The sequence below is a fragment of the Salvelinus fontinalis genome, chromosome 2 (assembly GCF_029448725.1).
Source record: "Salvelinus fontinalis isolate EN_2023a chromosome 2, ASM2944872v1, whole genome shotgun sequence".
Classification (NCBI taxonomy): Eukaryota; Metazoa; Chordata; class Actinopteri; order Salmoniformes; family Salmonidae; genus Salvelinus; species Salvelinus fontinalis.
Genome location: NC_074666.1, coordinates 56,605,841 through 56,620,635, shown reverse-complemented (window position 1 = coordinate 56,620,635; position 14,795 = coordinate 56,605,841). Strand labels below are relative to the sequence as shown.

The following is a 14,795-nucleotide window of genomic DNA, read 5'->3' as shown; positions in this document are numbered from 1 at the left end:
CCCTCCCTACCCCGGACGACGCTATGCCAATTGTGCGTCGCCCCACGGACCTCCCGGTCGCGGCCGGCTGCGACAGAGCCTGGGCGCGAACCCAGAGACTCTGGTGGCGCAGTTAGCACTGCGATGCAGTGCCCTAGACCACTGCGCCACCCGGGAGGCCCAATTGATAATATTCTTGATGACTTTTGTTTATTATGGGAAAATGTGCTGCTCGGTTTCCTTAACTATAGTAAGGATAAAGAAAGACAATTTCACATTTAATTGTACTAATGGGGAAATGTCATATTCATTCACATAAATTCACAAATAAAAAAACATTCTTCCTTGTTTTCTAAAAGGAGTTTGAGCAGTACATTAAAATCATTCTATATTATTTCAATAAGAAAGCTGTAAAATCAATCAATACGCGAATGTCAATACGTGCCTGTAATTGGTTGTATCCCCCTAGGTCCTGTCTCCAGGGCAAGACTCATGACAACAGAGCTTGCCAGCTTGTATCATAAAACCCGGAAATGAGTTACCTCTCGTTCGTTCAGCCGTCCCTATGGGGAAAATGAATGGGGAAATAATAGGGTTTTGGGATAAAAGCCGAAAATAAGGTCTGAGGTTAACACAGGTTCTATGAGATAATATCAGTCATGACCTTTCTGAATTATGAAGCCTTTATGTACTTAAAAAAAATCCCTAAATGCTTCAAAATTCACAAAAAGTGACATTAGCTGATGAAGATGATATCATAGAACAAAACGTATAAGATCTCCTAAGCCTGTGTTTACCAATGACCATATTTTCGGTGTTAATTTAAAAACCCTACAAAAACACCAGTTATTTCACCATAGACGGGTTGGTTGTTTAGCAACAAAACCAGATGCATGTGCAACTATGTTGTAAAACAGATAGGGTTGGCTTAGATTGTTGACATGTAAACTATATTTCGTCTCCAATGTTTCTTGAAAACATGAATACATTTGCACAATGATCACTTGTTTGTCTCTCAAATACATTGTTACATTTGTTGGTTAGCTAGCCAGTGACTTTGAGCCATATTAGCAATGACATGAAATGAGTAAAAACACTTCAAAACAAGACATGGTATCACAGCCTGGTCTCTAGACATAACATAGTAACTTAAATTAGCCACCTAAATTAGTAAGATATGTTACTGTTTGGTATGGTTACATAAGACAGAATGTTACTTTAAGCAAAAATGAAAGGAGGATGGTTGGTCGGGGTGAATGGGTGGGCATATAACCCAAAGGTTGTGTGTTTGAATCTCATCACGGACAACTTTAGCATTTTAACTACTTAGCAACTTTTCGACTACTTTCTACTTTATAGCTACTTTGCAACTACTTAGCATGTTAGCTAACCCTTCCCCTAACCTTAACCTTTTAGTCACAACAAATTGGAATGCGTAACATGTCATACATTTTGCAAATTCGTAACATATTGTACGTTTTGGACATTCGTAACCAGGCCCTAAAATTAACACCCGCCGCCCGCCAAATGCGGGTAGATTTTGGCATTGGCGGGTAAGAATGTCTAATTCACCAGCCACGTTGGCGGATGGTCACACACAGGGCTCTACAATGCAAGAATTTAATTAAATTTTGTTTCATATCTGGTAATACACTAATAAATAGGAATCCCTGCTGGAGGGCTGTGGGCGCTGTGAGTGAAGTGCTGAAAGATTTGTTTTTAGAACCAATGCACACAGGCATAACAGTTGATCTAACTACTAACGTGAGACTTTATCCTCATGTTTAAAAAACATTTTGACTGGTAAAAAATCTCAGTGGCTGGTAGAAGGAAAACATAGTTTTAGGCCCTGTTTGTAGCATATTGTACAAATTGCAATTTGTAAAACATATTATACGAATTGTAATTGAAATGGATGATGGACATCCACAAATTAGTACACACCATACGAAACATAACATATCATACAAAAACTAGTGTTGTAGATTTACGTACAGAATGATACGAAATGCTCTGAGACCTGGTTGGGTATCAAGAACAAGATGAAACTAGCTGAAACGAGTCACTTACTATTCCCCACATGGCAGTTTCTTTTCCTTGTTGGTAGATATCTGGCCACCCAGACTCACAACAACTCCCGGACTTCTGCCCCATTGATATGTGTGCATCGTTTTTGTGACGTTGTTAGCTAACCCATGTATAGGATTACCCCAAAGAATAAGTGACCTATTATATTAGAGTCTAAATTGTTATGCATGCTTTTAAATTACTGTAATATTTGTAAATGTAGCACCAATTTCCCATTACTCAGTAATACAATAATTTTTAACATGTTCTTAACCATAGTGACTGGGTGGGTGTCAAATTAAAATGGCAAAACATTTCACAGAGCTTAGACTAACTGCTGTTGGAGTACTGGTGGAATTCCACCTCCAATTCAAAGGGAATCCTCCACGCCTAAACAGGCCTAAACTCACTCAAATGCAAAGTGTGACACTGTCACAGAAATAACCAATCAGAGCAGACGTGGGTGTCGCTGTAGTACTATAAATTGACCAGGTGAGACAGGTGGCAGGTTGTGATGCACCTGTACTGGACACAAAATAGAACAGAGTGAAATGCAAATTCACCTCTCAGCTAGACGCAGAGGAACAGATAATACTGAAGAAAAGCGAGATCCAGATATTATATATTTTTTTACCAGAGCCATTTATCAGACTGAAGAGACCAGCTGCCAATCCAAAGACCAGTCTGTGGGTGAGCATGACGTTGTTTGTGCCACAGAGCCTCTCTCCACCTCCATGTGGGACCCAGTACCCAAGTCTGGGACAGGAGTCTCCAGAGTTCAGCCTGTACAGCGACAGCTTCTACAGCCCTCCAGCCGTGCCTAGCCTGCAACAGGCCACCCCTCCTGCCTACGACCTGGGAGACTACACCAGCCCTCCTGCCAACCCTTACCTGTGGTTCAATGGCCCAGAACTCAACAGTGTTCCCTACATAGGGGGACCCACGGGGCCAGCCTGTGGGCCCTATGTGCCCCAACACTACAACACGCAGAGGCCCTATCTGGATGTTGATGGGCCGGGGGTTGTGGTAGGGGACCTGAGCTGGTTTTCCATGCCCTCTCAGGAAGAGCTGATGAAGCTAGTCAGGCCACCCTACTCCTACTCTGCCCTTATTGCCATGGCGATCCATGGGGCCCAAGAGAGACGGCTCACTCTGAGCCAGATCTACCAATATGTAGCAGACAACTTCCCCTTCTACAACAAAAGCAAGGCCGGGTGGCAGAACTCTATCCGCCACAACCTCTCCCTCAATGACTGCTTCAAGAAGGTGCCCCGAGATGAGGATGATCCAGGTAAGAACATTTCCTCGTTTTAAAAAAATTGGTATTTTTATTTCAAGGTGTTCCATGTCAACACAATTTTCGATTTACAAAAAAGAAATGTATACATTTGTAACCTTTAAAAAAAAATTGGTGTAATGTGTCTCAGACCGATATTAACTCTTGCCCAACTATGTGAGAGAAAATCCTCAACAAACATGTCTTATGTGTCTCCTTATAGGCAAGGGTAACTATTGGACCTTGGACCCCAACTGTGAGAAGAGGTTCGACAATGGCAACTTCCGTCGCAAGAGGAAGAGGAAGTCGGAATCCCTGCCTGGCGACGGGGGCTCCTCAGGTTCTGAGTCATTAGAGTCCAGCCCCAAACACCCCAACAACATGAGTGACGTGTCCAGCTCCTCTGACCGCGGCCCCTCCCCCATCTCCTCAGCCCCCTCCCTCTGCCTGAACAGCTTCCTGTCTCAGATGGCTGAAGTGGGGACGGTATCAAACACAGAAGTGGCAGATACCCTCCACAGACCCAGGCTGCCTATAGAGGTACCCCAACGGGCCTCTCCGTCCCAGGGGTTCGGCTCCTACTCTCTCAACGCTACAGTGCCTCACTGGGAGGTCCATATGTCTCATCCGCAGCACCCTACCATCCCTTCCTCCCCTCCCCTCTACCCTGGGGGCTACAGGGACTCTGTCCTCTCCCGGCTCAGCAGCCAGCTATACCCAGCCTTGGACTCAATGCTTTACCAACAGGAAGGCACAGAGGTGTAAAGCACAACTGATAGAGCCACTGTACTCCATAGGGCAGCCTGCCTTTGGGCAAACTCTCACTACAACGTCTTCCTCAGCAGAGAATGAAACTTCACTGAACTCATACTAAAGAGGATGATTTACAATGGTTTTTTCCCTCTCTCTTAATTGATTGTACGAATGTATATTGTTTGCTGTTCCATATACTGTCTTTATAATATGAACTCAACTATCTGTAAAATGTTTGAGGGATTCTTGGATAAAAAAAAAGTAGGTTATGTGTGTGATGTACGTAAATGTCCTGTCATCAAGCTTTTCCATTTTTTTTTAAAATAAAGAACAACAAAAATAAGAAATTCTCACTGCTATTTTTCTGGGAGTATTTATTGCAGGAACACAGATTTAAAGAGGCAAATACAGATTAGTGTCACACTTCAAAACATGATTAATTCGGAAATAGCTATTTAGGACACTTAAACATATCATGCAGTTTAATCAAGATCTGATTGCCAGCTCTTTTGATTGAGATAAGACAAGTCAAGCTCCCATTACAGTCAATGACCTGGAGACAGGGTGTGAAATGAGGGAGGCAAAGAAACCGTTAAACACTGAACGGGGGGTGGGGGCAGGTGAGAGCCAGGGAAAAAAGATATATGCAACAGAACTTGTTCCTCAAGGTTGCCCTCTGCTCCCACTTACAGTTACAGCCCCCTCACCTCTATCTCCCTTTATTTGCCCCTCTTGGGTTCAGGGTATAAGCTAATGCCTCTCACCATTAGTCAGCCATGCTTTTGGAGACATAATAACCTATTTAACAGATCAATTTCATTTTAAACTATATGAACAGCACACCTAAAAACGTTAAAAGGCTATTTGCAATTGAGTGCTATTCCCCATATTGGGATATACAATCTTTAAGCAACCCCATGAACTCTTCCGCAAGGGTTTGGAGGTGGGTGTGGCATTTCAACTTTGGATGGCCTCTCATCTCCTTTGGACATGTAAAATATAGACTACACGCCTGTTCCGTTTCTGTCCCACCCTTTTTACAATTCAAATTGAGTTCTGTTCAAGTCACATTATTAAATGTAGACTTCAACATTTTTGTAGCACACCATCGGCTTGAAGCTTCTTTTAGCTTCTCTATGCCATAATGTAGAGTATCCACAATTGTACAACCTGGGAATCAATGTGAAAGTAGACTCATTACATACAGTATACGGCATGTATTTATTTGCTTGAACTATTTGCTTTCCCCTCGTCGCAATGTATAAACTGCTGACTGTAACATTAAAATCTCACACCTCCAATATTCACAAGAGCTAAAAAAAAACATGTCACCTCAACAGATTCCACTGAGGAGGTCTGTAAGATGCTGAGGTCAACATCTGTAGCCCAACGCTTAGAGCCGTGTGAACCAGCACCCTATTTCACCCTCTGAGTAGCAGGCAGCAAAGGGGGACTAGAGAACATGCTTGAGGAACCATTCCCAGGTATATCTCTGGCACGGAAGAATCTGTGGAGAGGCACGAGAGAAACATTGAGTGAGAAATTGAAGGGAGGAATGGGGAGAGTGGGGAAGTGGATAATGATCCTCTCTGCAGGCCTCAGCGCCCTCCAATCCATCTCTCCTCACCTCACCCCCCTCATTCCACACCTCCCCTGTAACTACTCAGTCTTGAAGGTGAGTGAAGGGGAAAGAGGGTTCCCTTAACATGGAAGGATGATCACTTGTCTTAGTGAACTTGGTTGTGTGATAGTCACAGGTATAATAATTTGCCTCTGTTCTCTACTTGATGCTTCCTTTCCTCTCGGTCTCCTGAGTGGCGCATTGGTCTAAGGCACCGCATCACAATGCAGGAGGTGTCACTATAGTCCCTGGTTCAAATCCAGGCTGTATCACATCTAGCTGTGATTGGAAGTCCCATAGGGCGGTGCACAAATGGACAAGTGTTGGCTGGGGTAGGCCTAGTTAAATAAAAAAAACATCCTTTCCTCTGTTAGAGAAGAAGTGTGAATGGTTGGTTTTGACAAATATCAATACTTACTCTTACTTGTGCTAATTAAACTCCACACTTCTGCAGTATCCAAAATGTAAGATATAAGAGTGAGTCAAAGATATACATTTAATAGCCTGAGATCACCTCAGATGAACGAGGCCTTGTGATATAGTCTCGGAAACCCAGACCTAGGAGCAACAGCAGACATTGGTAGATTGTGGAAGGCAACCTGTCTGTCGAGAGAGACTCCTTGTGAGGAGTTGTGATAATCAGTATTTACCCCACCTGATCAGGTGATATACAGTAATCACCCCACTTTGTCTTATTAGCCTAATGAACCCTCAGGCGTCCAATCACTCTGTCAGCGCATGACAACAGCAGCCTCATCATTACCCAGTCAAAGCTGATACGAGTGGCATGTGCCACACATCTCTAACTATAGCACCATCGCCGCCGCCACCCCACCCACATTCTCCAGTGACCCCGTCCTCATGTTTTTTTTATTGACACAATGCGTTCTCGACTGGATGAAACAGCCCTCCCCCTTTCAGACGTGTCATAAAGAGGGGATTAATACGTGACCAGCGATCACAGTAAGTGTGCCCTGTGTTAACGGTCTTGTGCCTCTTCAACTGTTTCTGTCAGTGTTGCTTATGGGGAAAGATAGATTACTTTTGCCTTTAGCTTTCTGCATGACAGTAGTGGAAAAACCAGCTCAGGCTCCCTGTAACCAGCTCAGGCTCCCTAAGTATATATAAAAAAAAAAAATCTTAACCAGGCCGATTTAATTAAGGTAAATACAATCGCTATACATAAACAATTAGAAATTATATAATAATCAGATAAAAACCCAATATGTAAATGAATGTCTCTAACAAGTCAAATAGATCAACAGCTGCCAGGCTTAATGTGTCCTGTGTTTGACATGTGGAATGTGCCGGTGGTCTGTCTCTAGCTCACAGCAGGGGCACATCTGAGGCCAAAGGGGGCAAACAGCATCCTGGAAGCCCCACTACCTGTTCACTGTACACGTCTCTCTGCTCATCCACACGCTCAGTCTGAAACCACATGGTATTGTTCAAAAAGGGGGCGAATGGCACAGTGGATCACTTCTACCTGTTCAAACGCTTCTCTCCTGATTCACTGTCTTATCCCAACATTTCTAGTGGCTTGGTCAAAAAAGGCATTTTCGTCACTACCTCGTCAATTCAGGCAGGTTCTTTATTTTCATTTGAAAAGACCTGCTGACATTCATTGACATGAAAAGGCTCTATCAGACATTATATTTAATTAAGACTTTTTTTTCTCTCCAGTTGCTTAAAATAACTTTGGAGCAGTATTGTATCCCAAAAGACAGAGTTGAACCAGTATGACCGTGATTTATCCATGTTGTGTCCTACGCTGAATTTTTTTTCTTCAACTGTCATCTCCCATTGCATCAACGTCCACCTGCACATGTATTGCGTTGTTTTAGGAAGTTACATATGATCTTAATGTAGATAGGTAATTCCTGAGTAATCATTTCAGTATATTACTGTAATACACCACATACACAGTTCATTGTACCAACCCTAACGTGAGTACATTCAATCCAAACCAGTAAACCCATTTGACACAGAGAAAGGTGTGCTACCATCCCAACTGGGTGAATCACTCAATGACTCTAATTAAGGAGAGGTGGGGGAGAGTAATGTGGACCTTAATATCAAGACCACAGCCTGGCAACACTGGGGCAATAATAACACAGTCAACACTAATACACTGATAAGTCCGGCATGTGCCACACACACACACACGCACGCACGCACGCACGCACGCACGCACGCACACACACACACACACACACACACACACACACACACACACACACACACACACACACACACACACTCCCTTCACCTTATTGACCTTGCCCTGTCAAATGACACAAGCTTTCGTCTTTAGTGATACAACAGGGCAGGCATAATGCTATCTCTATCTGCCCTTGGTAAGATGGGGCACCCATTCAGATGAGTAAATCTGACGAGATGCCTCACGTCCAACGACACAGTAAGTGTGCCTTGTGTTTACTGACACATTCCACATCAATAGGACTGTATTGTTGGTAAACACGGATGCTGATGGGGGTAGAGATGAACACCACACTATGCCCTCGAGCTCAATCATACAGGTCTGGAACAAACTGTTGGATCCACCCAAAGAAAGAAGAAGAGGGATACAGAGTACGTAGAAGACATTGTGTTTTTATTTGTTTGGTACAGTTCAAAAATATGATCAGAGTTGAGTAAGAGCATCAAAGATATGAATGACATTTTAAGACATTTGAGAAAGTTGATTGTTATGACTTTGCCCAAGATAGTGTTATCTTATTGCAGGTATTTTACAAGAACAAAGGCCTCACTGGGGGATTGTTCAGTAGACTGACATTAAACGCATATTTACATTGTCTTCAGTTGGAATTTATGTCTCAAAAATATTGCTAAATTAATTACACTTTTGTTTATATACAGTACCAGTACCAGTCAGAAGTTGTACTATTTTCTACATTGGTTGAGAGAATGCCAAGAGTGTGCAAAGCTGTCATCAAGCCAAAGGATGGCTACTTTGAAGAATATCACATGTAAGATATATTTTGATTTGTTTAACACTTTTTTGGTTACTACATGATTCCATATCTGTTATTTCATAGTGTTGATGTATTCACTATTATTATACAATGTTGAAAATAGTAAAACAGTAAAGAAAAACCCTGGAATGAGTAGGTGTGTCCAAACGTTTGACTGGTACTGTACGTCAGAACATAATCCAGTTTTGGCCTGCAGCGCTTTACCCTGGGAAAATGGTGGGATTGTTGGTACAATATTCCTCTTACCACAGACATAATCTTTGATAAATTTGTCCCAGTACCCATTCTTGCTATTCCCACAATTATAGCTCCAGACTATTTGCATAGGAATATGGGCGGTACAGCACATTGCCAAAGTGATACATGGATTGAGAAAACATGACCTCAGTTGCCTGTCTAGCGTTGCAGATGTTATATTAACTACTATGTTGTGTCTTACCAATTTCACTGAACTTAATGAACTCTTCCACTTTACTTTTGTTGTATTTTCAGTGTGTTTATGTGGGGTTTACAAACGGTTACTCTCCACTTCACTTTTTTTCGACGAATGCTAATTCTACTGTGTGTCCTCTGATGAAACCAGAGGGCTGAGGGGGTTTCTATGGCCCACTTTAGATGTCCAGATCACATAACAAAAGGCTCATGTACATTGTCATGTACACTCTCGTGTACACTTTGGGATTGTTTACAACCATTTTATTTCCAATATTCTATTATGTGCAGTATATCCATTATTTCCCCATTCATATTGAAGTTTATGGGTCAATTTATAAAACTGAAAAGTGGCATTAGTTCAAATACTGTCTGATAAGATTAGAGGAAGGAAATGGATTCCAACCAATGATTTATATATACACTAGATTACCATCTTGGCACTCCCCCACCATTGTAAAAACAATTTTGCAAGCTATATAAATGCATTATTAATGGAAACAACAAAAAAATACACATTTATTCTATTACAGACACCTTAATGCATACTTTTAATTATATTATTATATTGTATATAAAAAAAAAAAATCTTAAAGAATCATTTTTAGAGATAACTAATGTTACTGTGCCTACTACAAAACAAAAATACTTATATACATTTAATTGAAATACTGTAGAATTCCATTCATTCTTAGGGAGGACTGCTCCTTCTGGCCGACCGTTGGCTTCAAAGTCTCTCAACGGCCAATAAATAGCATCCGCAGTCCAGGGTTTATTTATGTAACAGTACTCATCTTGCGTTGTGTACAATCATCGACACGAACTCCAACTTGTATCACCTGTAACACCCTGATCTGTTTCACCTGTCCTTGTGATTGTCTCCACCCCCTCCAGGTGTCGCTTATTTTCCCCAGTGTATTTGTTTCCTGTCTCTCTGTGCCAGTTTGTCTTGTCTGTTTCCAAGTCATCCAGCGGTTTTCCCGTTTTCCTGCTTTTTGCATTTCTCCTTTTTCTAGTCCTCCCGGTCTTGACCCTTGCCTGTTTCTGGACTTTGTACCCACCTGCCTGACTATTCTGCATGCCTTGACCATGAGCCTGTCTGCCACTCTGTACCTCCTGGACTCTGATCTGGTTTTGACCTTTTGCCTGTCCACAACCATTCTCTTGCCTACTCCTTTTGGATTAATAAACATTGCAAGACTCCAACCATCTGCCTCATATGTCTGCATCTGGGTCTCGCCTTGTGTCATGATAGCACCAGTCATGGATATTTACTCTGATAGAAACAGCACAAAATTGCACGTCATGCAATGCATGGCTCACCATCCAACTCTGCACTCACGCACGCTGGTATTGTGCTTGTTCACTGGGCAACGTAGATACAACAATTACAATATATAATATTTTCAACAATGTGCCTGATAGAAACAGCACAAAATTGCATGGCTCACCATCCAACTCTGCACTCGCGTACTGTACAAAATATACGAACCCCCCCACCAGACACAGTAAGTTGCTAGCTAGTATTAGCTGGAATTCTCTACAACAAAATGCAAAACAAATATGCACAAAAAACTCTGCATCTTATGTGTGGTGTTCTAATAACATTTACAAAAATGTATCTAAATTGTACATTCAAATCATCACTTGGGAGTATAAAAATCCCTTTTGACGTACAGAGCTTTGCAATCAACAACTTACCTCTAGTTTGGTGCTTGTTCACTGGGACGATTCTAACTAAAACATCCTCCCTCGTACGCAAGCCACGCAAACCATCCAATAAGATGCCATATTGAGTAGGTGAAGGTAAGACAAAACCAAAAACCCATTGGCTTAACAAAGTGGCAAGGGGAATCACCAATAGAACCCTGTTACATATACATCATTGATCACAACACAGCTGACCTTTGGATGGTGCAAACTTGAGGACATTCCTGGACAACTGTAACCAGCGTGAAATGGCTAGCTAATTAGCTGTGTGCGCTAGTAGTGTTTCAATTGGTAACGTCACTCGCTCTGAGACCTTGAAGTAGTTGTTTCCCTTGTTCTGCAAGGACCGTGGCTTTTGTGGCGAGATAGGTAACGATGCTTTGAGGTTGACTGTTGATGTGTGCAGAAAGTACCTGGAAGCAATACTGTCACACAGCCATGCTTGTCAGCTAATGCACACAAGCTAGATTCTATTGTATTTGGCAGGCCACCTCAAGATATCGCCTGGGGCACTGATGTAAAATTTGAAAGAACAGATAAGATATGAACGCTTTCACATAGCATTTCCATTGAGATTTACCCACAAACCAGTGAGCTGCCAGTGTTTTATGTTAATGCAGTAGCAGTGTGTGGGTAAAATCACTGAGGAAGCCAAACCAAGCCAGTGAGTCAGCGCAAAAACAACAGGAGCACTGTATCCGCTATTCCAGCATAATTTGCATTTAAACATTTATCAAATCAACAAGGCTATTTAAACGTTCATCAAATCAACAATGCTATATATGCTTAAAGATAAAATACATATAGTTAAAGATACCAAAAACGATTTAGTCCAATCAATGTTATTAAATATCACGTGGCTGTCCTAGCAAGCTAGCTACTTTTTTTATGTATTTTTTTCTGTAACCTTTTTTTAACTAGGCAAGTGAATTAAGAACAAATTCTTATTTACAATGACGGCCTACAAAGAGGCAAAAGGCCTCCTGCGGAGATAGGGGCTGTGATTAAAAAGAAAAATGCTATTGCAGGACATCAATACAAGCAGACCAGAAACAGACAATTAAGTTTTGCTTAGAAATTGATTTCATTGGTGTGAAGCCAAATCCAAACTGGCCACCCTTGGGGGGCGTTTTGCTGCACCAGGACAACCCACAGTTCAGCTCAGCTCAGGTCAACACTGATTGCCAAATTATTTTATAAAATGTTTTATCAATGGAGGCCAAATCAAATGTATTTATATAGCCCTTCTTACATCAGCTGATATATCAAAGTGCTGTACAGAAACCCAGCCTAAAACCCCAAACAGCAAGCAATGCAGGTGTAGAAGCACGGTGGCTAGGAAAAACTCCCTAGAAAGGCCAAAACCTAGGAAGAAACCTAGAGAGGAACCAGGCTATGAGGGGTGGCCAGTCCTCTTCTGGCTGTACCGGGTGGAGATTATAACAGAACATGGCCAAGATGTTCAAATGTTCATAAATGACCAGCATGGTCAAATAATAATAATCACAGTAGTTGTCGAGAGTGCAGAAAGTCAGCACCTCAGGAGTAAATGTCAGTTGGCTTTTCATAGCCGATCATTGAGAGTATTTCTACCGCTCCTGCTGTCTCTAGAGAGTTGAAAACAGCAGGTCTGGGACAGGTAGCACGCCCGTTGTACAGGTCAGGGTTCCATAGCCGCAGGCAGAACAGTTGAAACTGGAGCAGCAGCACGGCCAGGTGGACTGGGGACAGCAAGGAGTCATCATGCCAGGTAGTCCTGAGGCATGGTCCTAGGGCTCTGGTCCTCCGAGAGAGAGAGAGAAAGAAAAAGAGAGAGATAATTAGAGGGAGCATATTTAAATTCACACAGGACACCGGATAAGGCAGGAGAAATACTCCAGATATAACAGACTAACCCTAGCCCCCCAACACATAAACTACTGCAGCATAAATACTGGAGGCTGAGACAGGAGGGGTCAGGAGACACAAATGCTTGCTGGCATCAATCAATCAAATTCTATGCCAGCAACATGTTATACTCTTTTGGTCCAGACAGCATCAGATACATGGGCTAAACATACTGAGACAGATTGATGCTGTTTCCCTCGCTCGGATTATTTCTCCGGTAAGATTCAGCCCCTTGCAAATTGACGGAAAATTATAAAAACACACAGAGAGACGAAAGATAAATTATTTTATCATTTGTATTTTTTTGTTGATCAAATATTTGGGCAGCCTGGCTTCCCTTGGCGTCCATGAACCCATGCAACTGTGTTAATGTAAACTCCAGTGTAATTGTGGTTCCATAGCTAGGGCTCGTTTCTGTTTCCATCTATGCAGGCCAGCATCTGTGTCTCACTGGGCCATGGCTCTGGCGGACCTGCTCTGACTTAGGGCCAATGCCAGGCCAGCTGGCATTTAAATTTCAATGGCTAACACCTTTTCAAAAGGCAACTGTCTTGATGATGCAGAGGTTGTTGATTCTGCTATACCCAAGTCTTTAGTGTCACACTACTGACGCAATAGCAATTACACCAGAGCTTACATTAACATAACACTGGCAACACAATGGTGTGGGGTAAGTCTTAGGTGGAAGTGCACCGTTAAGGAGGTGGCAGACATAGAAAAATATAGGGGAAGCACTCCCTATGTGTTCAGTGTGTGTCCCACTCCCAGGTCGCCTGCTTGTGGTCTTGTCCCAGCCTGCCTCACTTGTCACCCTGACGGGCCGCACTGTGAGCCCCTATACTAACCACCTCGCCCCTATACTCATCCACTCGTCCCACGGGTTTCATTCAATGGGACGGGAGCACACAGGAGTAAACAAACACAAACACAAACGCACAGAGAAACAGAGATGTTGGCGACTGTCGCCAGCTAACCCCCGCACCACAGTGTCCCTGTCTGAGGAGACGATTACATGTTTGTTGTCTGATGAGAGTCTCTGGTGACAGACTGTGTGACGACGCTCAGATCCACTGATACTCCCTGTCTCTCACATCTTCCGTTTCACCCAAACACATCAACACAGTCATCCATCATATCAAACCACAGAGGCGTTTATCCCCTGACAGATACATCTCATACTGTAAGGTCATAGAGTTACAGCCATAGAACAATTATCTCCAGAACCAAATTGCTGCGGTCTGAGGGGCTCCGCAGATTCTAGTGATTCTATTTCTTTGGTAACAACCCAGCTAGCACATAATTATCTGAGAACCATATGTTTCTTAGAGCTTGTTAAGAGTGTGGTTGTTAACAGAATGTTTCCTAAAAGTTCAAAAATGGTTACGTTTTAATGTCCTCCAACTGGTTTGACATTGGGAATGTTCTTCTGTGGGAATTTCGGTACTTCAGCATAACATTTCCTACAGGTTTGCTCATGGTTCTATTTAAAGTAATGTTCTCAAAATGTTTCAAGAACGTTATGAAACAACATTCGTCTTTGGGAATTTCAGTACTTCCACAGACCATTGCGCACAAGTTTCGATGTGGTTCTATTTAAAGTCATATTTTTGCTACATTCTGAGAATGTTAGAAAAATGTTGTGATTTAAGCAATGTTCTCAGAACATTCAGAGAATTTATGGTTCTCTTTTATGTCAGTTCTTGGCAATATTCTGTGAATTGTTAAGTGTGTTCAGGTGTGTTGGCCGGGACCACTAATTGGCCACACCAGGGGTGTATTCATTACAGAAACCGTTTACTATATAAGAACCAAGCGCAAGAAAACAGAGATACGAGGAGCGACCTATCTGAATTTGTCCAATAGAAACTCTCATTTGCATTTTCCGTTTGGAGTAAATTGTTTATGTTGCAAAACGTTTTGCAACAGAATCTTTTCTCATGTCTGTTTTCAAGGGTAAAACTAAGAACATTAACAACAACAGTTACTGTATTTTAAAAATATTGTTTAAACGTCCTAAAGTATATAAACTAAACTATTGGAACCAAGACTTAAAAATAACTGAAGATGGAGGGAA

At 42.2% G+C, this 14,795-nt stretch overlaps 1 protein-coding gene across 1 annotated transcript; it reads left to right on the top strand.

Annotated features, from left to right (window-relative positions):
* The first annotated feature begins 2,705 nt into the window (after positions 1–2,705).
* On the top strand, positions 2,706–4,344 carry LOC129868925 (forkhead box protein I1-ema-like). The gene is made up of 2 exons (XM_055943271.1): positions 2,706–3,337; positions 3,546–4,344. Exons 1-2 carry the CDS (start codon positions 2,743–2,745, stop codon positions 4,085–4,087), a joined length of 1,137 nt encoding a protein of 378 aa, XP_055799246.1. The 5' UTR covers positions 2,706–2,742; the 3' UTR covers positions 4,088–4,344.
* Positions 4,345–14,795: the final 10,451 nt, after the last annotated feature.

What these genes read in the sequence shown, in the direction of transcription:
- LOC129868925 (XM_055943271.1), top strand. Translation starts at nt 2,743, where the DNA reads ATGACGTTGTTTGTGCCACAGAGCCTCTCTCCACCTCCATGTGGGACC. An exon ending in CCGAGATGAGGATGATCCAG is followed by an intron (nt 3,338 to 3,545) that starts GTAAGAACATTT and finishes GTCTCCTTATAG; the next exon opens with GCAAGGGTAACTATTGGACC.